We start from the raw sequence: 21436 nt of genomic DNA, 5'->3' as shown, positions 1-21436 counted from the left end.
TGCTGCCTCCCTCCCCTCCCCTTTGGTCAACCCATGTTGTGTCACTGATTAAAAATCTTCCTGCAGCTCCTCTCCACTCGCTCTCACCTACACCTCCCCTCCACCAATGCACTAATTGGCGAAATCGGTGTGAATCCACTGGACTCACGGACACTGCATCGACCGGCTTCGTAATGAGAGCAGGTGTTAGAAAGATGGTGCACATTAAATGCTGCATTATTTTGTTTGTGTGTGACACCCCCCCCCCCCCCCCCCACACACACACACACCTCCCTCTGGTCTCGGTTTGACCTTCTGGAGTTCATTTTGGCAGGTGTGATTTATCTTTTCTGAGGTAATGTGTTTAACGTGTTCATAAGATAAATATTTTTTTCAGTTTCCGTCCAGCAGCCATGAGGTGGAGAATAGTTTATGTAGAAAGAGAAATGCCATTAAGGCGTGTCTTTATGTAAATACTGTAGCAAATATCAGCAAGTACAGGCTAAATGTACTTTAAAAAATTACTTACCTTTTTGTCTGAGCAACATTTGTTATACTAAAAGTTAATGACTTATAAACCCCAGTTGTCCTTTTTCAGACTGAGAGCTCCACCTGTGCCTGTATTGGATCATTTTGTCTGCCAGTGCATCACAGCGTGTGAGGTGATTGTTTATTAAAATCTAAACCTATTAAAGTAATTCCCAATGCAACAAGATACCACAATAATTATAGCACAAGGCTTGAGATTATTTCTATGTAAAAGAAAAGATATTACAATAAACTATTAAACTAAAACAAACAAACAGGTTTCTCTGTACTGTAATGTCTAAACTCAATCTGAATACATAATAGCATCCAGGTAAATGGACAGCTCATTTCTTTTGCTACACAAAGAAGTAAAAGTGCAAACATGAAATCAATTTTAAATGCCAGCCCTGCAGTTTGCTGCAGCAGCACCTTATATGTTGGTTTAACACATTACTTTGTTTTAGCACATTATGACTGGATTAGTAACCCCAGTCATTAACATGGGCTTCATTACTGTGGAGAAAGATGACATTTGAATTACTTTGTTGCTTGATATGTGACAAAGTGTCAGTTTCAAACAGCACAGTTTATAAACGTTTTAATGGACAGTAGCCAACTGACTATTACGTTACATGTTGTGTGGTGTCATTTGGTTGGTGAATGTGCATAACCATTTTACAAAGGAAAAAAACCCCACTTTGCCACTTGGATTTCATACCACAATTACTATGAGAGAGAAAAGTAATTACTGTTCATATACTGAGATTTGAAAGAGTTTGTTTTCTGCCACATTGTCACAACTGGATAAGGATCTTAACTTTTAAACGACTGCCATGTGACAATATTACTAGACTATTATGTAGCTTTTAAATCCGTAGCTGTGTTACATAACTAATGCATTTAACTGAAATACGGTACACAAAACATACTTGAGGAACCTTAGTTGAGTATTTCTGTTACTCTATACTACTTTGGATGTTTATTCCATTACATTTCAGGTGGAAACAGTTCATTCATTACTCCTATATAGTATGGTGCTGTTATAGTCACTGAATAAATAAATGGAGAAAGAAAAAAAAAGGGGAAAAATATACTAGAATTAACCCAAAAGGCGTTTTTATACCATGAAATTAAAAAAAGCAAAACAAAAAAGTGACAAATGTTCAATTAGCATTATAAGAAATACTTTTTACACAAAAAATACAACATACAAAATGTTACCTAATTATATTGGTTACAATCAATTAAAATGCAATTTTAGAAAACTGAACTGTTTGAAACAGACACGTTGTTACAAATGAAGTGACAAAGCAAACAAAATGAACTCCTTCTCAACCAGCCATGACTATATCAGCTTTGATAATATACCACAAATCACATCATTGTCATTTGCTGATTTTACTATTTAAAATGCATGGTTTTCGCGAAAGCGCATCTATAGTTTTACATTAATAAATTATTCAAAATTCAAAATTGTACATTTTGAATGTAACTGCTCTGTTGTTACTGTAACACAGATTACGTGTCTGCTTTTTCAGTTAATTTAATTTATTGATTAAAAACATTTTTTAATTATTAACACAGCTTACCTTCCGTCACTTACATTGCATGTCATCTCTATTCTCATCACCCCCTGTGTGATAATTAGCATGCCACAATAACAAAAATACACATAAAGAAAAAGATTTTCGTTTCCACGTGACATGCTGTTTAATATAAATACCCAACATGAATCAATACTTTCTTAATATAAGGCCTAATTAATATTTCCCCTACACTAACCTGGTTATTTTTTAACCTCCTGTGCAAGAAGAAAAAAAAAAGAAAAAAAATGAATTACAGCACTGCGCGGTGGACATGCGCGAAGCTGCAGCGAATATGGCGGCTTGCATCTGATAGAAAGTGAGGAGTCTCGCATCAAAATACCCAGTTGACACGGTTGGTACGGCTCATCCCTCTTTATTAGTCTCGTGTGTTGTTTTGTTTTCCGTGCTGCGGTCAAAAGCGCTCAGCTTTCCTACTATTAGCGCACGCAGTGTCGGAGAGCGGAGCGTGTTTATACTGTAGTCTGTGCAGACGGGCAGCTCGGTGCTGCCTACAGTAGCTACATAGAACTCTGCAGCTTTCCCTTTGCTTTCTGTTTACTGGACGAATGCAGAGGATTGCTCTGCAACTGAGGAGGAAAAGAAAAACACCCGTTTGGCGCGATCCTGCAGCCTTGTAGTAACACCGCTGTGGATACAGTGTATCGTTAGCAGTGTTTAGCCCGTGTGAGGAGCACTGTCCCGCCCACTAAATGTGACCATAACCCAAATGAAAATGCGTCACAGACTTTTCTTCACATTTAAATTTCTACCTTCACCTTATTTAACTTCCTCCCTCCTCACAGGCTGCAAATTTAAAAAAAGAGCAATGCACGTTTATTTATTTTTTTATTTATTGTTTCCTCTAAACCTGCATGCTGTTCCATTTCAAAGCTTTTATGCGACTCATCTTTAGTTCTGGTGCTGCGAAAACAGTTTGACTTGGAAAAAAAGAAGAAAATAAATATTTTGCTGTTAAAGTTATGGGGTCTGAAAGGATATCCCAAGTTATGATCGCGGAGGTGACGCCCTGCAGCGGCTCACACACCCCTCAGCCTCCCAGCAGCAGTAACGTGATCCCTTCACCGTCCTGTCTCCCAACTGTCCTGCCTCACAGAGGAAACACCAGGCCAGTCCGAGAGCGTGGTTTCAAACCCGGTTTTGGAAGCTCGTCTCACTCTTGTAACATTTTATTGTAGAAAAAAAAAGCGAAGACAGTAATGTAGCGTAAATAAACATCCCTCATAATTAAAAAACCAAGTTATTGTTCAACAGTTGATTAAAGGTGTTATTATGTTATCTAATAATCAGCAAGTCACTTCCCCCCATTTGGTCGTTGAGAGTCAGTTGCGTGGAGCAACCGTCTTCATTCTTCATAATTTCTCACTTTATTTTTTTCTGTTTGTCTCTGAAATGCAGTTAAAACTGAAATAATGAAAACCATTCAAAACTACGAGATGCTCAGTTTACAGTTAAGAACGTGCAGCGTTACTGTACTGCACTGTAATCAACTATGCTTTTGCTCTCACGTTTATTTCTCTTCTTTATCTTTTGTGATGCTTTAAATTTTATTTAAAAAATATAAGTAAAATAATAATAAGAATCCAAACCTTTACGCCACATTACTCTTTGGTTTTAAACTTTTTGTTTGTTTGTTTTTTTTAGCATTTTTTCCACATTTTCACTCCCAAACTAAAAAGAACAACAAAAATATTAATAATAAAAAAAGAAGTTAGATTAATTATTAATAGAAATAAACAAGGTATCTTTGACTCTTAATTAAGAGTCAGAAAAAGCTTTTGGGGGAAGATGACTGAGATTTGTTTTATTGGCCACCTTTATCTTTGATCAAGAAACAAAACAAACTTTCTGTGTTCCTCTGTTATTGCTTTACTAGCTTTCTTCCACAACTGGAAATCCTAATAATTTAGTGACCAGTGAACATAACAAAGTCAAAAATCAGTTTGTAGTATGAGAAAGATTTTTTTTAAATTTAAACATGTGTGCCTTATAAAAAAATAAAAATAAAATCAGTGACAAACACTTTGACAGCTCCTGTTGAGTGAGAGTTACGGCTTTTTCACGTCTTCTCACTGTTCCGTTGTGTGAACGTCGCACTAATCCCAGATCAGTGGCTGCATGAGTGGAATTGGAGATTGTAAAAATTAAGTGCTTCCTGGTCTGCGGGGCAGTTTTGTCTGACCCTCTTGAGGAAGGCGGACAAACCAATGCAAACACTGAACCGGTCTGGAGCTGGAATCCTTTTCATGTCTGCCAGCAGACGTCCCACTTCCACACGTCTTAATGGCTTTTTATGGCAGCTTGGAATCTTTATGGCTTCTTCTGACTCAGTGGGATTCATTGCACAGGGGGGGTTAGAGAGAGGGGGGTTTCAGAGGGAGGGTCGGCCACAATACATTGCAGATGCTACAACTTTGAAGCACAAAGAAAGGAGACATTGTGAGGCTTCTGAAGACATCTTAACCTTTGGATTTGTGGATTTAATTTGTATTTTTGTCTCTTTTGTGTGCTGTGGATTATTCTTTTTTCTTCTCTTCAGTTTGAGCTGTAGCTATGTACAGAATTTGCATGGAGTGGCACTGCGCTGACGTTTTTCTTAAAATTGATCCTCGGTTTTGGACCAGATTCGGAGCTTAAGCAGTGTGGTAACAGTTTGATTTTCTTGAAAATTAATAATGGTTGAAAAGCTGCTAGCAGGTGAGTTCACATGGAACTGAACTAGTTAAAATGAGTGGTAGTGAGCATTTGTTGGACATGTTTTAGTTACCTCTTTGCCTCTGCTTGAAGTTCATTGTTTGTTTTGCACAATGAACAGCTCTTGCACATCCTCTACGACCCCTGAAATTTAAATGTGGAAAGTTTAGGTAAATTATAGGTCACAATTAGAAAAATAACACAGAGGGCTTTGAGAAATGGCTGATTTTCATCCTATAAAATGACTAAAACATGTTAATCCAGTTCTGTCAGTACTTCCCTAACTTGTCTGTATTGTGCCACAAGTGGCACTCAAACAAGTGTGGACGCTGTGTTTGGTAGATACTATTTTTAGCCATGTTTGGATTCAATTGGTTGTAGAAGCACTTGACTCAAAGTAATGGTTACAAATGGTCGCCTGGTGCAAAAGCACGGCTCACTATGCTTTTAGGTAATTCACAATAACAGGAGTAAGTTAGTAGGCTTTGGCTACACAGTTGGATAGAGTCATTTTTCATTTTTGGTCTTTTTCCCTGAGATTTGTTGAGAGTGAGCAAAATATCACAGCATTTTTGAAAAAGGTCAAGCAGACTTATATGCGAAGCAATTTTAAACAACGAGGTAAATGGGTGCACTTTACAGATGACAGAAAAGGCGAAAGACGACTTAAAAAGACATTTCAACAAGATTTAGACGAAACAGAGTGCAAGATAAAATAAAACAGACTAAACAGGAAATTACACATTAGAGTGGACTACTACACGGACAGAAAATTTAATGAAAAAAAGCTTTTTTTACCCCCAGTTTGTAATTCGTAGAAACTGAATGTTGCCTTGCGGTGTATAGTTTTAATCTTGTGGACAGCAAGCAGACATGTTCCAGACAATCTGAGAGGTCTGGACATTTCATAATGTAGCAGCAGATCTGAAATGTAATTTAGCTCTAAACTATTTAGTGCTTTATAAAGCTGCAGTAGTATTCCAAAGTAAATTCTCCAACATGGCCGCGTAAATATTCTGGAAACTAGAGGAACGTCAGCTTTCTAAGTGGAAAAAAAAGTGGACACATTTTTAAAATAAGTTTATAATCTGTTAATGTTGTTATGTGGGCTTAGTACAGAGTATTTTCCATTTAATTATCTGAAATAATCAAATTTCTAATGTTGTCGTAAGTATAAGTTTATGTTACATGAAAACCCTCAACGGAAATTGCTTGCGCTATTAAGTGGTTACATTTGATCTCTACTGAGATGAACTCTTTTGACTGTGTTATTTCTAGCATCTGTTTGGGTAGCTGCCTGCCTGACTTGACCCGAAGAAGCACAGTCATCATGGGCCGAACGCCACACAGAGGTAAGCCTGCACAGAGCCTTTGTGCCAATTTGATTCAAAACGCCCAAACTAGAAGGTACATCCCAAAACGATCAAAATCCTCGCTGATTTTCTTTTGTTTTTTCTTTCTTTTGTTTTTTTTTTTAACAAAGACACGATTGGAGTCTTTTATGTTTGGTATGTTTGAGGTAGTTTGAGAACTGTTACAATGCCTTCATTCTCACAGTAATTAAAGTCTGTATATCAGAAGCTCCATAATTCTGATGAGCCGTTCAATCACCGCTTTGATTGCAGATCAAAAGGAGGAGAAGAAGGAGAGACGGAGCAGCATCACAGCGGGCTCTGCTCTCGACAAGTCTAATGGTTAGCTGTGCAGATCTCTGCCTTGTCACTCCTCTTTGTTAACCCTCTCATTATCAGTCTAATTTAAAACGTTTTTTTTTATTAATCCAGCCACTGCAGTGTCACCACTTCCACAGTAACTCATTATGTCTTTTTTTAGTAAGTTTCCGGGGTAGGTTAACAAAAGCACCCCTGCTTTTCTAACAGTATTACTCACGTTCTTTTGTGTATTTCTGACATCCTGCGCAGACTAAGCTTTACTTTGCTTTTATAAATATAAAGTGGGGATTGCTTCTTTTCCTTTCACTTAAATTAGCCTTAGTGTTATTACAAGGGTTTTTTTGTTGATTGGTTTTATTTTAACACGTGATTTTTTTACACTTTTTTGACCCGTTCTGTATCTGACTGATCTGCGTTTTGTTTCTGTCCTCTGTGCCAGAACCGTTCAGCTGGGAGGAGTATCTGAGAGAAACGTCCTCCACTGCAGCGTCGCCCTCTTGCTTCAAACAGGTACTTGATCATTAGCTGATCATCAGCAGCTTTTTTAAGATGCCATATCATTAATTTCCCTTTTCAGCATATTGCTTCTTTCCTGGCACAAAAACATTCTGTGACGATTTCAGACAAAAGAGGTACTTCCTGATTGGTTTATTTAAAAAAAAACAACACATATAGTATTTGTTTACAAGAAACATTTCAGTCAACACGGTTGTTGTGAGTGGAGTTTGGTTCATATACAATGATCCACAGTGTGGTGAAGTAAGCATAGGCATTAATATGGAGTTGGTCCCTATTTGCAGAGTTTCCACTCTTCTGGCTTTCTACAAGATTTTGGAGTGTTTTGTGGGAACTTTGTGCCATTCATCCAAACGAGCATTTTTGAGATCAGACACTGATGTTTGGCAAAAGGGCCTGGCTGTTCTAGTTCATCCCAAAGGTGTTTGATGCGGTTAAGGTCAGGGTCATTCAAGTTCTTCAACACCAAACTTCAACCGATGCCTTTAAAGGCCTTTGTTTGTGCAAATAGGGCTCAGTCATACTGGAAAAGAAAAGGGCCTTCTCCAGACTGTTCCCACAAAGTTAAAAGTATAGAATTGTTCGAAATGTAATGTTAAGGTGCCGTATGCATGACAAGTGAATTGGTTTCCAGTAAAGAGCTGAATTTTGCACAACTCCCATTTTTATGAGCTTTACCCCACTGGTTTAAGAATTTTTCAGCTTTATGTCATCAGTTTAAATTGTTAGAAAAATAATAAAAAGTTATCAAAATCTAAAAAGTAAAATTCTGAGAAAAATGAAAAACTAGTAAAGTATTACATCTTGAAAGTAACCTTCCAGACATAACTGTAAGAAAAACCTTGACTGGCTCCCAAACATATGAGCACAATTTGTAATGACAACCGTAATAGTTAATTCTGGCTTTTTACCTTAAATATTTCCTCAGTTTGTAACATTTGTTATTCTTTTTGAAAGTTTTCTGTGTGTTTTTCCTCAGCTGTCAGTAAATACATCCATAATTAAAAAGACATCACAGTTACAAACATTACATGCATTAATATCAAAGAGCGCTGTGGCAGCAGCAGCAACGTCACTGAGGATCAAAACACCACAATCTACATGCAACACACAATCCATATCACCTGGATTTGTGCAACAGGATTGTTCCTGAGCCGTCTGCCCCTCATTTCTTTGTATTCTGGACCTGACACAGAGCCTGAGAGATGGACTTGAGCCTTCAGATGATCCAATGGCTGTTAAGCCATTCTTAATATAGGGAAACAGGGAGAAGGTATGCCAAACTACTCATGAAGTGGACTGAAAATCAGTGGCAACAGTCTCATTTACAGCATGTACAGACGAGTTCAGCAGAGAGGTACAACAATGAGTGTTTCAGTCATCAGTCATGGCTTGCCTTCCCCAGAGAACAGAACAAAAGGCAGCCAACATCCAACGAAGAGCTTTCAAGAAACCCGGAGAACTATTCCTGAAGACGACTTAAAGAAATGACAAGCTGCCTGAGTGAGTTCAGGCTGTACTGAAGAATAAAGGTGGTCATACCAATTATTAACTTTCCAGCTTGGTAGAATTGTAAAAGCTCAGTTTTTGTCTTATATACTGTGTTTCCATTTGTGTGTGTGCACATGTTTCAAAAAATTGCTACACCTCTTTCCCGTTTTCCGGGAAAAATAAAAGAAATGGAAGTGGCTCAGGACTTTTGCACAGTACTGTATACTGAACGACATAAAGTGGTTCTCGGGCACCGCGTCAAATATAATCAGATGGGCTAAATACCACAGGCTGAAAGTCACAAAAAACTAAGACAGTTACTAACAACTGTTTTTCTTGTAGTTGTTATTGCCAGTACACATTCGAGGAATATTAGCAGACTCATCTTTCATGTTCTGTATTTGAAGCTGAGTGTACACACTACTCTAACGTCTATCACTGTATCGGCCGCTCGAACAAGGAGCGATGACTGAAGGTTTGTTGGTATCCCTCTGCAGTCCAGAGTCCCCCCCTCCAACGACTTCAAGGCAGGTATGAAACTTGAAGCACGGGACCCTCGCAACTCTAACTCGGTGTGCATCGCAACGGTGATGGGGATGATGGGCACTCGGCTACGCCTGCGTCTGGATGGCAGCGACAACACCAACGATTTCTGGCGACTGGTCGACTCGTTGGACATCCAGCCAATAGGAACCTGCGAGAGGAACGGAGACATGCTGCAGCCGCCGCTCGGTGGGTGCCTTCCTGCTGTTACCGGGAACAATTTGGATTATTAAGACTTCCATGTAACGTTCAGTCTTTGTTTGTAAATTGAAATATCTGAATGATTACAGTTCCTAGAAACTAAAAACTTACTCAAATATATTTAACAAAATATTAGAAGCATGTACATAATGCATTGAAAACATAACATTATGATCGGTATTATTTGGTTTTAGAGCATACACAAAATAATTTTGTACTTAATTTGCCTAATTGAACTCTCCCAGTGACCGTATGTTGGAAAAGGGTATATGTTATGTTGTATGTGTGTTTCGACTTGTAATAGTAGGAAAAGCACAAGTGTTCCTTAAAAATGTTTTCGTCTTTAAGTGCAGTTTGGTAACATTGAGTCCTATTCTAAAATAAACAGAATAAAAATATCCTGCACTTAAAGGTACTTCATCATATTTGTGGAAGAACCATGTAGAAATCCAGTGTGAACATAAAGAAGTCCTGGTCAGTAATTTGCAGCATTAACAATCAGGTTAAACTGAATTGTTTTGGCCTTGTGTACAGGTTTCAGGATGAATGCCTCCTCCTGGCCCATGTTTCTCTTACGGACGCTCAGCGGTGCAGAGATGGCCCCAGCTTCGGCTTTTAAGAAGGTAATAACAAAAAATAAGAGGGCAGCTATGTTTAGTGAAAATAATGTTTAAAAACTGGATAGAAATTTGTAATAGTAAACAGTTTTTTAGGGATTTTTTTTATATGTTCAAACAACAGCACGGCCATTACTAAGTTAATTTTGTCCATTTTAATCACACAATGAAATCTTACTCTGTATGTGGGCTCCGTGGTTCACTTTCACCTTCTGCACAGTTTATCTGCCATTAAAATAAAACTCCATTAGATTTGCAGGATTCATTTTATTTGCATGTATATTTACGTGTTTCTTTAGGAACCTGCCAGCCCTGCCAAAAACTACTTTCAGCCTGGGATGAAGCTAGAGGCAGTGGACAGGAAGAACCCTTACCTGATTTGTCCCGCCACAGTGGGTGAGGTCAGAGGTCAGGAGATTTTTGTCATGTTCGACGGCTGGCGAGGCGCCTTTGACTACTGGTGCCCCTTCGACTCCAGAGACATCTTCCCTGTCGGCTGGTGTGCCCTGACGAAACACAACCTGCAGCCACCCGGAAACTTCTGTGAGTGCTGCTTTGGTTCATATGTTTTTTTTCTCATGCATTTTTAGGGCTTTTTAAAAAGTCTGTTTATGTGAATAAACAGTTAAAATAAATAACTCAAGAATGAGGTGACATGGGATATTCAAACTGATACCATAAGTATATCTACTAAATCCTCTGACAAGTTTGAATGCCAGCGACCTCGACCTCAAGGTCAGAGGTCGAGTTTCCTGAAAATCTTGTGAATGTGACAACTTTAGAACAAGGCTACATAGGATTTTGAAATTGATACCATAGGTGTATCTACTAGATGGGGGGTGGGGGGGTGGGGGGTGGGGGGGGAGCTGACATTTCACAGCGAGAAGGTCTTGGTTTCAAAGCCACTGGATCGCTGAAGCTTTCAGTGTCTTTGTGTCCTCTGGCTTCCCACCATAAATTGTCCCTCTGTGAATGGTCCTCAGATGGACAATTTCCAGATGTTTTGAACAGTCTCACAGTCTACTTACAATATATATATTTTTTGTGAAATTAAAAAACAAACAAAAACAAACTCAGGCAGAGGTTTGTTGTGTTCAGTCATTTTATCTTAGCAATGGGATTCATGTTATCATGGAACAGAAGGTTCCTATGTGAGAAGTTTGGCTCAAATTTAATTACCAAGCCTTCTATTATTTATTCCTGGTTGGTAATCTTGGTCAGATCTCAGGCACTACACGTTTTGGCCTCTAGAGAGCAGCAGAGCATAAATGCTGCCGTGTGTCGGAGCTGTGGCATTACATTGAGATCAGAGTGGCAGAGATAACTGTGCGTGAATATGGTTGTAAAAACCAAAGTATTGACCTAGTTGTTGTGTGCTTTCACTTCTCTTTAAATATGCTTGAGGTTTTTACTTTGCTTAAATAGAGAGAAGAAGCGCGAGTCTCGCTCTCGCCATTTTAAAGACAGACAGGCTTTGTCTTAAAATAGGAGTGCCTTATTTTTCTGTCAGAGCTTCAGTTTTTACTTTGCATCAGAAAACATTTGAAACTCTATCAGTCAGATTAGCGTCAAATACTCTTCATATTTCCGCTAACATTTTATTTATTTGTTAGTAAGAGATTCACTGTGTACAACAGGAACTGTACCCTGCATTTACATAGACGTGCAGAGGGACGCAAACAAGATTATCTTGAATAAAAAATCATCTGTGGCAAACTGTAAGGGGTGCTACGTTTGCAAATGTAACAGTGGAAGCATTTGCAACGAGTCGTTTACTTGATTAAGTGAAATTAACTGCGTTTATTCAGTTACTCAATTTGTTGTGGTGTGAATGTTTAGAGTGAGCTGGTCCGTCAGCTTCAGCTCTGTGAGGAATAGATGCATTTTGTGCTGATTGTATTACAGCTAATATACATTTCTGTGTGTGTGTCTTATTATTTATTCTCTCAAATGCTCAAATGTTGCAAACCATATAAGGGAATTATGAATTATGCCTTTTGTCCAGTGTCAGCATGGATAGACTGCAGTCCCGCTGCACTCCTGGTCGGATAAGCAGCAAGAAAATAAATGGACCTGTGCTATGTAGGCTACGTAGGATTTGTAGCCACAAGTTTGTAGATGTTGCCCCCGGTTAGGCTTTTATGGTAAAACAGTGAGGCTAACAGTAAAATAAACACAGACAAATGAACCAACGCAAACAGTCGGAAACAGTGACTAAAACAGGACAGGATATGAGAAGCACAATGACTGAAAACAGAAGTTAAGAACAATCACAAAAAAAACTTCTCCCTTCAGTGGGTTGATTATTTACATTAAGGATGTTACAGTGTTTTATATAATGATAAGGATATTCAGATCCTTCACAAAAACAAACAACAAAACCTCATTTAAAACAGTCCGATATTTATAATTCCTAATCTAGTAACTTTACACAAGCATTATGAGCAAAATGGTTTAAGTTAATTCATTATTAATCAGCTATTATTAGTTTTAATGAGCCAGTTGAAGTGAAGCTTTAGCCTCATATGGTGTGATTAAGTTGTAGTTAAAGTGTAATGAGATTATAAAAATAACTGAAATAAAATAAAATGTAAATACTCGGATTAAGTATCACTATCATGATGATGTTATTACCAGTAAATGATGTCATAATCACTGCTCCCTTTGTTACTCATTTAGTTTTTATAACAGGTCAAATATTTCAAGATGGTTTCTTTGTCTGAAATCATATAGCAGGCGGTGCTTGCAGAGCCTTTTCACAATAATTATTTTAGTCAGCTCCAAGCATCAGGAGTTGGAAATAATGTATTAAACTGTAATAAATAAATATAAGAATGTAATCAATATAGTTTATGCAGCACCAGAAGCTTTTCAGACAATGGACTGTCTTGGTCCGTAGTCAAGGTTGTTTAACAAAAGTGCAAAAAATCTATAAAGCTAACCAGTTTAGGAATGTCAAGGCTTCAGTTGTATTTGTTCTTTGTGTGTGTTGACTTGGCTCGGTTGGCGGGGTTATGACCCACTGCTCTGACCTCCACACAGAGTCTACAGAGTTCCCTGAAGACTCAGCTTAAGCAGATTCCAGTTTCTGATCTTTTTATCATACATTAGCGCTGCTTTCCATAACTGCAGGCTGTTTTAATGTGCGGTAGCTCGGTCTGCTCTTTCCTCCTTCTTGCCCTTTTGAAGACGTGACAAAGTTGTGTGGCAGCTAGAGCAAAACGGCAATCATTTATTTTTTTTTCCACGGAGATACAGTTTTGGTCACGTACACTCGGAAAGAACACATTTGAGTTTATAATCCTCTGAAACGTTTTGTATGTGGGGGAACTTATTTGTCCTGTTTTGCTGAATTAAGTATGTACAATGAGACCTAATGCCTTAAACGCTAGTGCAGCGTATGTGGAGAAAATTGAGATTATGTCTCTGGACACTGGACAGGAAAAATATCACAGTAGATGACAACATAAAGATCATTAATGTTGAAGATCTTTATCAAAACATAATTTTGTTTGAATAATTATGTGTCTTTAATTGTCCACTTAAACTAAAGATCTATCTTGTGGATTTGTAGCTTTTTTTTTAAAAATTTTTGTTGTTAATGAGTTTTCAGTACTTGTGTAGTCTTTATTCTTATTTAAAAAATGCTTTTTCAATTGCTGGGAGCTTTTTAGAAAGGTTGTTTGATTAAATCTGAAAACATTTGCATTTAATCCAGTACTGTAAGTCCCTGTGACATTTTTGCAAAGTAGACATGGCCACGAGATAGTGAGAGGCATAGACCAAAGTTTCAGACTGGTCTAATGATGTGGAAAGTTTGGCAAGAAATTCATCTGTTAAAATACTTTAAATATTTATAAATGCTTCGCCAACTATCTGAAGATTTGTCAAATGCGCGTGCTTGTGTGAAACATCTAAAGACAGAAAAACATCGTGCTGCTTCTTTAAGTACTGTGTCGTTTTTCTGTGGAGGCATGTGGGACAAAACAGTCCTAGTGTGAGTCTGTGGGAATTCGAGCTTCCGTTCCTATTATTAGTGTGAGGGCAGCACTGAGCTATTAACTATCAATCAGCGTGCATTATGTGCTAATTACACTCAGCAGTTACGTAGCATGTTTCCATGTGATTTTATCCAGTGCAAAATGCTCAGAGTTCAGCTGTTTAGTTTCTTTGGCTGCTATTTAGACACTTGCCATCCATCAAAATCACGTTGACGAATGGCTCTTGAGGTAGTCTGTTGACTCTGAAACTGGGGTTTCTAAACAAAGTTTAGCAGGTGTAATAAATATCAATCCTCCCCATGTTTGCTGTTAAGGTCATCAGCTCCCATCTAGCAGTTTCCTCGCCTTTAGCCAATTGTTGGTGTTCCCTGTTTGAAGAAGCTTGTGGTACTGAATAAAGCAAGAATCTTGATTAATAGGGAGGTGTGTGCATGTGTGTGTCTTTTTCTTTTTTGTCTTTTTGTGGGTCCTCCACATAACTGATGGATGACAACAGTTATGTGCCATGTCAGAGCACGTTTGCAGTCCTGGGGCAGGGAAGTTTGCAGCTTGTTTGTGTTTCTGTCCACTAAAAAGATATTAAATCCCACTGTAGCTCTGTGAAATACACTCAAGCTGGCAAAATATTAATAACTAATGGTGAGAAATGGCATTGTTACGTAACGTTCTCCATGTGAGTTTTCCACAATCTTTATTTCTGGGGAAAGCCACCCCCTCATTTCTTCATAGTTTGCTACAAAAGTGTGAAATGGGCACAGCAAGTTATTGAAATGTGTGTAGACGTTAATGAAAATACAGTATATGAGGCAAAAACAGAGTCTGTACAATTCTATATTTGCTTGAAATTCAATGTTTGGTATGATCACCTTTATTGTTCAACTCTCTTAGGCAAGCTTGTCATTTCTTAGTCTTCAGGAATAGTTCTCCAGGTTTCTTGAAGGAGATTTCCAGACCTTTGATGCTCTTGGATGCCAGCTGCTTTTGCCAATCAGATGCTTTCCAGATGGTAATGAGTGGTGGATCAGAATCTGGTGGTGCTTGGCTGTGTGCGTAATTCTGTCAATTTTGTTAAGCTTTCCAATACCACAGGCTGAAATACAGAGCCACACCATGGCAGAACCATGGAATTACCATCAAATTTCAGATCTGCTGCCGATGATTTTCAGTCCAGTTCTTGTGTAATTTGGCATACCTCATTGTTTTCTCCCTGTTTCCTTTCTTTAATAACGGTTTCTTTGGCAGCCACTCTTGAGACCATTTCTGGACGGATCAACTGAAGAGCCAGAAGTCTTTGCTGGATTGTTTTCTATGTCTTAATGACATGACTTTCAAATATTGTTTATCTGCTGTAGGTAGTTTTTAGGCCTACCACATCTTCTTTTGCCCTATAATTGGAACAGTTTCCTCAATTTTTTTAAGGACACACTGCACACCATGCTTAGATATGCAACATGTTCAGTCAAAATTTCTTCGGGAATCACTTTGATGGCCCAAAAATGCTATTTTATTCCTGTCAAACTGTGTTATCTTTGGCAGTTTTCATTAATTCAACCAAAGAAATGGGGGATTTTTTTTTTAAATAAAAGCCTGCTAGTAACAAAGTACCTACAATAACCACAACACACCTGTCTTATGTCTACACATAACAGAAAACTTGTTAAATTAGATTAAGTTTTATGTTATGTGTAGAAAAACACATCAATAAATCAATCAAAATTTATTTATATAGCACATTTAAAAACAACAGTTTTGATCAAAGTGCTTCACAAATAAAAAAAATAAATTAAAGAAATAAGACAAATACAACGCAAGACAAGACAAACATAGAAACCAACCAAGTGATAATCAAACTATCTTACCTCAAAGCCAGAGTAAAAAGATGGGTCTTTAAACGAGATTTAAAAGACTGAACAGTCTCAGAAGACCGAATGGCAATAGGGAGGTTGTTCCACAGTCTAGGAGCTGCAATAGCAAAGGCACGGTCGCCTCTGGTTTTCAAGACTTAGGTTGCATTAAGAGCATCTGGTTAGAAGATCTTAGTGCTTTTATAGGATTATACAAATGAAGAAGTTCTGTTAAATAGCTAGGGGCAGTGTTATTTAAGATTTTATAAGTGAATAAAAGAATTTTAAAATCAATGCGAAATTTCACAGGGAGCCAGTGTAACTTGGCTAAAACTGGAGTCATATGATCATGCATTCTGGCACCCGATAAAAGGCGTGCAGCAGCATTCTGTACTAATTGCAACCGGTGAAGAGAGGAGTGGGGGAGGCCTAAATAGAGGGAGTTACAACAGTCCAGTCTAGAGGTAATGAATGCATGAATAAGCTTTTCAAGGTCCTTGGGGGAGAGGAAAGGCTTAGCTTTAGAAATTTGACATAGCTGATAGAAACTGGATTTAACCACAGTAGATACTTGTTTCTCTAATTTGAAGGAGCTATCCAGGAGTACCCCAAGGTCTCTTACAACGTTGGAGAGGTAGCTAGCAAGTGGGCCAAGGGTAACAGTTAGTTGGTTCAATGGAATATGGCTGTCAAAGACAATAAGTTCAGTTTTACTGTCATTCAAGATTAGAGAGTTTTGAGATAGCCAGGTTCTCACATCATGAAGACAATTAAACAATGTATGCAATGAATCTGTGACATTCAAACTCAAAGGGAAATAAATTTGGATGTCATCGGCATAACAATGGAAAGAAATATTATATCTTTGGAAAATAGATCCCAAGGGCAACATGTACAGAGAGAATAGCATAGGGCCCAAAACAGACCCCTGGGGCACACCACAGAGAAAAGGAGCAGAGGAGGAGGAATATTGCCCCATAGTGATAGAGAGTGACCTCTCTGAAAGCTAAGATTTAAACCATGATAAGGCTGTGCCCTTAAGGCCAACTACTTGCTCTAACCTTGATAATGAAATGTTATGATCTACTGTGTCAAATGCAGAAGTCAGATCCAGTAAGACTAGAACCACAGAGCAACCTGAGTCGGTGGTTAAAAGGAGATCATTAAATTTATTAAGAATATGTTCCCTTAAGATAAATGACACTTTCTGCCTTTTTTTTTTGTTTTGCTTTGTGATCGAGGATGGTGAAGTACTTTACCATATGTAAGTGTGTTTAACGTGTTGTTAGATGGGTTTGGTGCAGTGATTTTCTTTTTTTTTTCTCTTTTTACTCGACTAATTTAAATATCCCTATAAACTACTAGTTATGTGCTGGGTTGCTAGCTGGGCACCGGTGACCACCAACCCTGGGTTTTCCAGTGTTAGCAAGAATTAGTCTTAACTTTTTGTTTAGCTTTTTGTTTTTTCCTTTTTTCTGGCTGGAGTTTTGCTGGAGCTGTTTTCAGTTTGTTTCTATTTATTTTGAATCCTTGTATTTATAAATTGGTTTATCTTCACATAAAACCACCCTCTACAATGGATATATTTATGAATTGGAGTATTATATGGAATTCCACATTGTAACATGGATAGACAGACAGATTTCAAAATAGCCAGCTGGAATGTTAAGGGGTTGAATAACGGGATTAAGAGGAAGAAAATATTAACATATTTAAAGTTATCAAGAGTTGATATAGCCTTTATTCAAGAAACGCACATTGGTAAGTCAGAAGCCTTAAAACTTAAATGTTCCTGGGTAGGTAAAGTCTTTTCCAGTCCTGGAACTGGTAAAAGTAGGGGAGTGTCGGTTCTGATTCATAAAGCAGTTAGCTTTACTGAAACAAAAGTAATAACAGATAAGGAAGGTAGATTTATATTGGTTTATGGACAACTACTGGACACACCAATAATTTTATGTAATATCTATGCACCTAATGCGGACATACCTGCCTTTTTTCATAACCTGTCACAGTATCTTTTGGAATTAGAAGGTGCACAAATAGTGGTAGGAGGAGATTTTAATCAAATACTGGATCAAGACCTAGATAGATCACTTCCTAGGAGAGGCACAGAGAGTAAATCTGTAGTTGCCATAAGGCAGATGACCTCAGATTTAGGTCTGAATGATATTTGGCGGACAATGCATCCAGAAAGCAGGGAATATTCCTTTTACTCTCCGCCTCATAATGTTTATACTAGAATCGACTACTTTCTTATTTCTGTAGCCTTAGTGAAAAACTCTATAGATTCAAGCATTGGTAATATAGTAATCTCGGACCATGCGCCAATTTTTCTATGTCTTGGAAATATTTTACAGATTCCTCAAAGCCGCAGATGGCGTTTAAATATGTCCTTAATTAAAGACTCTGGTTTTATTAAATTGATAAGAGATGAAATACAATTTTACAAACAGACAAATAATCGAGAGGACACTACATTGGCTACTTGGTGGGATGCTATGAAGGCATACTTAAGGGGGAGAATAATTTCTTACGCTTCCTTTAAAAAGAAGGCAGCTAACAAGAATATCATTATGTTAGAAGCCAAATTAAAGGCACTTGAGGCAGTACATTCCCATACAAAAGACAGAGTTACGTTGAATAAAATTGTTAAAGTTAAATATAAGTTGAATGTACTGTACAACAGAAAGGCAGAATATGCTTTATTTCGCATTAATCAAGCATATTGGGAAATGGGAGAAAGGCCGAGTCGTTTATTAGCATACCGTCTTAAACAGAAAGACAGTATGAACAATATCCCAGGCATACGACAATCAGATGGGGTTATTTCAACTTCTATTAGACATATAAATGATGAATTCAGGGCCTTTTACAATAATCTTTATTCTACACAAGGTAGTTTAGATGAACAGAAATTCGAAGCATTCTTTACTGATTTAAACCTGCCACAGCTTTCTACTACTGACCAGCAGATTATAGATGCTCCAATTACAGTGGAGGAGATTACCCGTGCAATTAACAGTATGCCACTTAATAAAGCTCCAGGATTAGATGGGTTACCATTGGACTTCTATAGAGCATTTGAGGATATGTTAAGTCCCCTGTTGCTCGATGTTTATAATGAGGCGTTCAAAGTAGGCTCATCACCTCAGTCAATGCACTCTGGACTTATAACATTTATTCTTAAAACTGGGAAAGACCCTTTAGACCCAAGTGGTTACCGCCCTATATCTTTGCTGAATTCTGACCAAAAAATCTTGGCAAAGGTCTCAGTGGGTTGATTAAAAGCAGTAATGGTAAAAATAATTCATGCAGACCAATCTGGTTTTGTTCCAAACCGCTATGGTTCAGATAATATTAGGCGTTTGGTTAATTTGCAAAATTATGTATATGATTCAGTATATCCAACAGTGGCCCTATCGCTGGATGCTGCAAAAGCTTTTGATTGTGTTGAGTGGGATTATCTGTTTAAGACATTAGAAAAGTTTGGTTTTGGTGATAATTTTATTAGGTGGATAAAGATATTATATGATTCGCCTTCAGCGCGAGTATTAACGAATGGGCTCATATCAGACCTATTCCTTTTACAGAGATCCACAAGACAGGGTTGTCCCCTTAGCCCCAGTCTTTTTGTAATTGCTATAGAGCCTCTGGCACAAAAACTGAGAAATAATGTAAATATATTTGGAATTTCGATGGGTAATAGTCAACATAAGCTTCTATTATATGCAGATGATATGTTGTTACTTATGACCCAGCCTGGGAAGTCAATTCCAGCCCTATTAGAATGTATAGAAAGCTTTACGCTGCTTTCAGGGTATCGCGTCAACTGGGATAAATCAGAGGCAATGCCTATGTCAGGACACTGCCCCCATACTTTATTTAAACAGTGGGAGTTTCGGTGGTCCGTGAATGGTTTGAGGTATTTGGGGATACAAATTACCTCGGATTACACTAAGATGGTTCGAGCAAATATGGAGCCAATGTTTGAAAGAATAAAAATGGAATTTGGTAGATGGTCCAGAGTGCGTCTCACAATATGGGGTAAAATTAGTTGTATTAAGATGATGACTACACCCATGATCTTTTGTATTTTATCTAATATTCCATTACACATTCCAGATAAGTATTTCAAAGATCTAGACTTTTTGATCCGGCAGTTTCTTTGGGGTAGCTCACCGTATCGTTTAAGTATTAAGAAACTTCAAGTGAGTGCAAAACAAGGTTTTTCATTGCCTAATTTCCAATGGTATTATTGGGTGATGAACGTGAAACAACTTAGAGCTTGGTTACCTACTGCACCAGTTAAACCCATTTGGTTCCATATAGAGACGGAAGTTAATGGCGGTATTTCTCCTTGGAGGGAGCTGTTTGATACCAGTCATAAAACTACCCATCCTATAATTGCAAACGCGAAGACATTGTGGTGTAAATTACATTATTAAATCACCTTCGGCAACCTTATGGGGGAATAAAAGAATTTTAATTGGAGGGACATCGGTTGACTGGTTACAGTAGCGTAAAGCAGGCATCCTTAATGTATCAGATTTATTTGACTGTGGGACTAAATGTTTTTTAAGCTTTGATAAAATTGTGGAGTTATATAAGTTGAAGCATAATCAATTCTGGAGATATGTCCAAATACATAGTTCATTATCGAAGTGGCTGGGAACCCCCTTGAGTTGTCCTGTGGGCAGCCCTGTGGAAGTCCTGCTCTCAAGATCACCCTTGGGTAAAGGCATTACCTCTAAGATTTATCACTTATTTCAAGAACGGTCAGCTGACCCTCTCCTGAAAGTTAAGGGCTACTGGGCCCAGGACATGGCATTGGACATATCTTCAGTTGAATGGGATTCATGTTTTCAAAATGTTAATACTATGTATAAACAAACAGGCAGTAGGTCTGTGAAGGTTCTCAGTCATCCAGGTCATCGTAGTCAAAGGAGCTTGCAAAGAAAAGCGTCTGGACTTCTTTAAGTTACTTGAAGACGTTTCACCTCTCATCCGAGAAGCTTCTTCAGTTCTAAGGTCAAATGGTGGAGAGTCCCAGATATAAACCTAGTGGGAGTATCCCCCCACAGAGGGACAAAAGGACCCCCTGATGATCCTCTAATCGCCTGAGCCAAGGTGTGAAACTGGGTGTGGGTCCCAATCAGCCAGAGTTTCAGGTGAGTTCATTGTGAAACCTGGTCCCACCTTATCATGCGAATTCCTGAGGTCAGATGGCCCAGGATGCGAGTGGGCGTTAAGGCGTCTGGGAAGGGATCTCAAAACTGGATTATAGATGGCAGAGAGTTGGTGTCGTAAACCACCGCCTCTGTTCAAAGATGGTCGCTCACAGTGGACATAGATGGCTTCTTTCACTCCTCTTTCAAACCATCTGTCCTCTCTGTCCAAAATGTGAACATTTTGGACAGAGAGGACAGATGGTTTAAAAGAGGAGTGAAAGAAGCCATCTATGTCCTCCTCTGTTTTGAATTATATACTGCTCTATGCATGTCTGGAGATTCAGTAAATCACTAGCACAATAAAAGAAATAAGAAGTGGTTCAAGAGTATAAGGGAATGAACAGAATGTTATGAAACTGAAATACATCAAAGTTGTGAACATCGTGTTTCAGAGTTTTTAATTATTTTTTTGACTTAAAAGATCTAATCCTTGCTTTGTAGAAGCAGAGAAACTACTAGAATGCTGATAATGTGTTGAAAGGGAAATACTTTGACATTTAAATCATGGTGTTTTTGT

General features: G+C 38.2%; 1 protein-coding gene across 5 annotated transcripts in view; it reads left to right on the top strand.

Moving 5' to 3' along the window:
• Positions 1-2363: 2363 nt before the first annotated feature.
• Positions 2364-21436, top strand: part of scml2 (Scm polycomb group protein like 2) — a 34855-nt gene continuing 15782 nt past the window's right edge. For 2 of the 5 annotated variants that reach the window (XM_035905453.2, XM_035905449.2), the window contains exons 1-7: positions 2364-2445; positions 6084-6157; positions 6431-6499; positions 6918-6988; positions 8983-9217; positions 9764-9852; positions 10146-10389. In XM_035905453.2, coding sequence (XP_035761346.1) covers positions 6136-6157; positions 6431-6499; positions 6918-6988; positions 8983-9217; positions 9764-9852; positions 10146-10389 — 730 coding nt within the window. In that variant the 5' untranslated portion in view covers positions 2364-2445; positions 6084-6135. Of the gene's footprint in view, positions 2450-4681; positions 4757-6083; positions 6158-6430; positions 6500-6917; positions 6989-8982; positions 9218-9763; positions 9853-10145; positions 10390-21436 lie in introns of those variants that run through there. The other 3 variants (XM_006780414.3, XM_035905452.2, XM_035905454.2) reach the window with 3 other exon arrangements.

Source organism: Neolamprologus brichardi, chromosome 1, assembly GCF_056152115.1.
Source record: "Neolamprologus brichardi isolate AB-2024 chromosome 1, ASM5615211v1, whole genome shotgun sequence".
In the NCBI taxonomy this organism is placed as follows: domain Eukaryota; kingdom Metazoa; phylum Chordata; class Actinopteri; order Cichliformes; family Cichlidae; genus Neolamprologus; species Neolamprologus brichardi.
This window is presented reverse-complemented; position numbering and strand designations above follow the sequence as displayed.